This window comes from Conger conger, chromosome 15, assembly GCF_963514075.1.
Source record: "Conger conger chromosome 15, fConCon1.1, whole genome shotgun sequence".
NCBI lineage: Eukaryota > Metazoa > Chordata > Actinopteri > Anguilliformes > Congridae > Conger > Conger conger.
The window spans coordinates 1,989,338-1,991,837 of record NC_083774.1 but is presented as its reverse complement, the minus strand read 5'-3'; the positions used below and the strand labels follow the sequence as shown (position 1 = coordinate 1,991,837).

General features: G+C 45.3%; 1 protein-coding gene across 2 annotated transcripts in view; it reads left to right on the top strand.

Annotated features, from left to right (window-relative positions):
* Positions 1 to 2,500, top strand: part of dhx38 (DEAH (Asp-Glu-Ala-His) box polypeptide 38) — a 27,377-nt gene that overhangs the window by 21,498 nt on the left and 3,379 nt on the right. For both annotated transcript variants that reach the window (XM_061221910.1, XM_061221911.1), the window contains exons 25-26: positions 245 to 340; positions 506 to 627. In XM_061221910.1, coding sequence (XP_061077894.1) covers positions 245 to 340; positions 506 to 627 — 218 coding nt within the window. The remainder of the gene's footprint in view (positions 1 to 244; positions 341 to 505; positions 628 to 2,500) is intronic.

Here is a 2,500-nt window from a genome sequence, read left to right as displayed (position 1 = left end):
GTGTATGTTGCAGGAGTACATGCAGTGTGTAACAGGTGTGTGTGCGTGCGTGTGTGCGTGTGTGCGTGTGTGCGTGTGTGCGTGTGTGCGTGTGTGCGTGTGTGCGTGTGTGCGTGTGTGCGTGTGTGCGTGTGTGCGTGTGTGCGTGTGTATTGCAGGAGTTCATGCAGTGTGTAACAGGTGTGTGTGTGTGTGTATTGCAGGAGTTCATGCAGTGTGTAACAGGTGTGTGTGTGTGTTGCAGGAATACATGCAGTGTGTAACATCTGTGGATGGGGAGTGGCTGGCGGAGCTGGGGCCCATGTTCTACAGCATCAAGCATGCTGGGAAGAGCCGACAGGTGAGAACCATATTTTCATTATCATTGTCACATTATTGTCTCATGATTCCCTGATCCAAACTTCCTTTGTATCTCCTCTTTAACCATCCCTCCCCCTCTCCCCCCCCCCCCCTCTCTCCCCCCCTCCCTCTCTCCCCCTCTCTCTCTCCCTCTCTCTCCCTCCAGGAGAACCGCCGGCGGGCGAAGGAGGAGATCTCCATCATGGAGGAGGAGATGTCGCTGGCGCAGCGGCAGCTGACAGCCCGGAGGGATGAGCAGGAGAGGAAGAGTAACCTGGGCAGCATCCGGTGCGGAGCTCCCTCTGCTGGCACACCCACGACATTACACATCACATTGTACTGCATTCATTACATTTACATTGTACATTAGATTATTTACATTACACATCACATTGTACTGCATTCATTACATTTACATTGTACATTAGATTATTTACATTACACATCACATTGTACTGCATTCATTACATTTACATTGTCCATTAGATTATTTACATTACACATCACATTGTACTGCATTCATTACATTTACATTGTCCATTAGATTATTTACATTACACATCACATTGTACTGCATTCATTACATTTACATTGTACATTAGATTATTTACATTACACATCACATTGCGCATTACATTAATTACGTTACACATTACATTATACATACCATTCAACTCCCTCTGCAGGCGCACACATAACATTCCATTACACACACACACACACACACACACACACACACACACACACACACATCTGCTCATAGAGGCACAGTGTGCATCATACAGCACTGACACACACACACACACACACACACACACACACACACACACACACACCACAGATATGACACAGTAATGATTTATGCCAGTGCTGTATTTATATTTGCATTTAGTCATTTTCCATTCACTCTTAAGTTTGCATATGAGCAGTGTTCAAGTGTGTACCAGTGTGCATTTCCACACAATACAAGCACCAGTGAACTCTTTCAGATCTTAAACACTCAAACGTTCTCTGGACGTACAGTGGAACCTCAGAGATGCTGTATGAAGTGTTAGACTGACTGGTGAACCAAACCGGGTAAGAAAGTGGGAGCAATTCACTGCAGCTGATCAGAACGAGACCAGAGACCTCTGTACAAGAGGCTTAAAACAGCTCTGAGGAAAGACCGTAAAATGCCATCGTGAATATTCTATATTAATGTATGAGATACAGGGGTAAATGGTGCTCTCTGTGTCTCTGTCTTTCTGTCTTTCTGTCTGTTTGTGTGTGTCTCTGAATCTCTGTCTCTCTCTCTTGCTCTCACGTGCTCTGTCTCTCTCTCTCTCGCTGCCTTAGGTTCCTCTCTCCTTCCAGTGTTCAGCCTCACTCTCCACTCTTCTTCTTGATGAAGAGATATCGGATGAGTTTTTCTCACCTCTCCTCTCTCTATCCGAGAGAAAAAGAAATGATATTGACCTCCAGCCGACCCCTATTACTGTAGCAATTTAAATTGTGCCATAGCCAGGAAAAAAAAAAAAGAAAAGGAAGAGGCATGCGTTAATTTTCAAATTAAACTGAGAAATTAATTCCGGTCACATCTGCCACCTTCAAGAAGTGAAGACGGGCTTTAAAAAATATATATATACGTTTTCATTATTAATTAATAGACTAATTTATTTCCGCATTGGAACCTTTTGTCTGCGTGCCCACCCGCTTCATGCAGACATCTTGACAATAATCTCATTGTAATGGGGAATTAAGATTTCTGCGACTTTGAGATGGGGTGTGTAATGTCCCCCCCCCTTTTCTCTGCTATGCAGGTTAGGACCTGTTTGTTCTGCCCCAAGCTGTCCCTCTTCAGTGCTGCGATCAGGCTGGGGTTCAGTTGCGTGGGTTCAGTAAAGCTTTGGGGCTGTTTGGGGTAGGTGGGGTGTGTAAGTGTGGTGTGATCGGAGAGAAGATCCTCTCTGTCCTCCCTCGTGTCTGCACTGCGCTGTGGGCTTCAAAAGGAACTGTGCTTCGGACAGAAAGCTTTTAAGGAGATGTGCTTCTGTTCTCCGAAAATCCCGTTTTTAGAAGGATTATGTAAAGATGGGCGCATTAGACTGGATTGAGCTTTAATCTTGTGGGATGAAGCCCTCTTGTCGTCCCTGTAATAGCCCTGGTGTTGATGAGTGCCGTG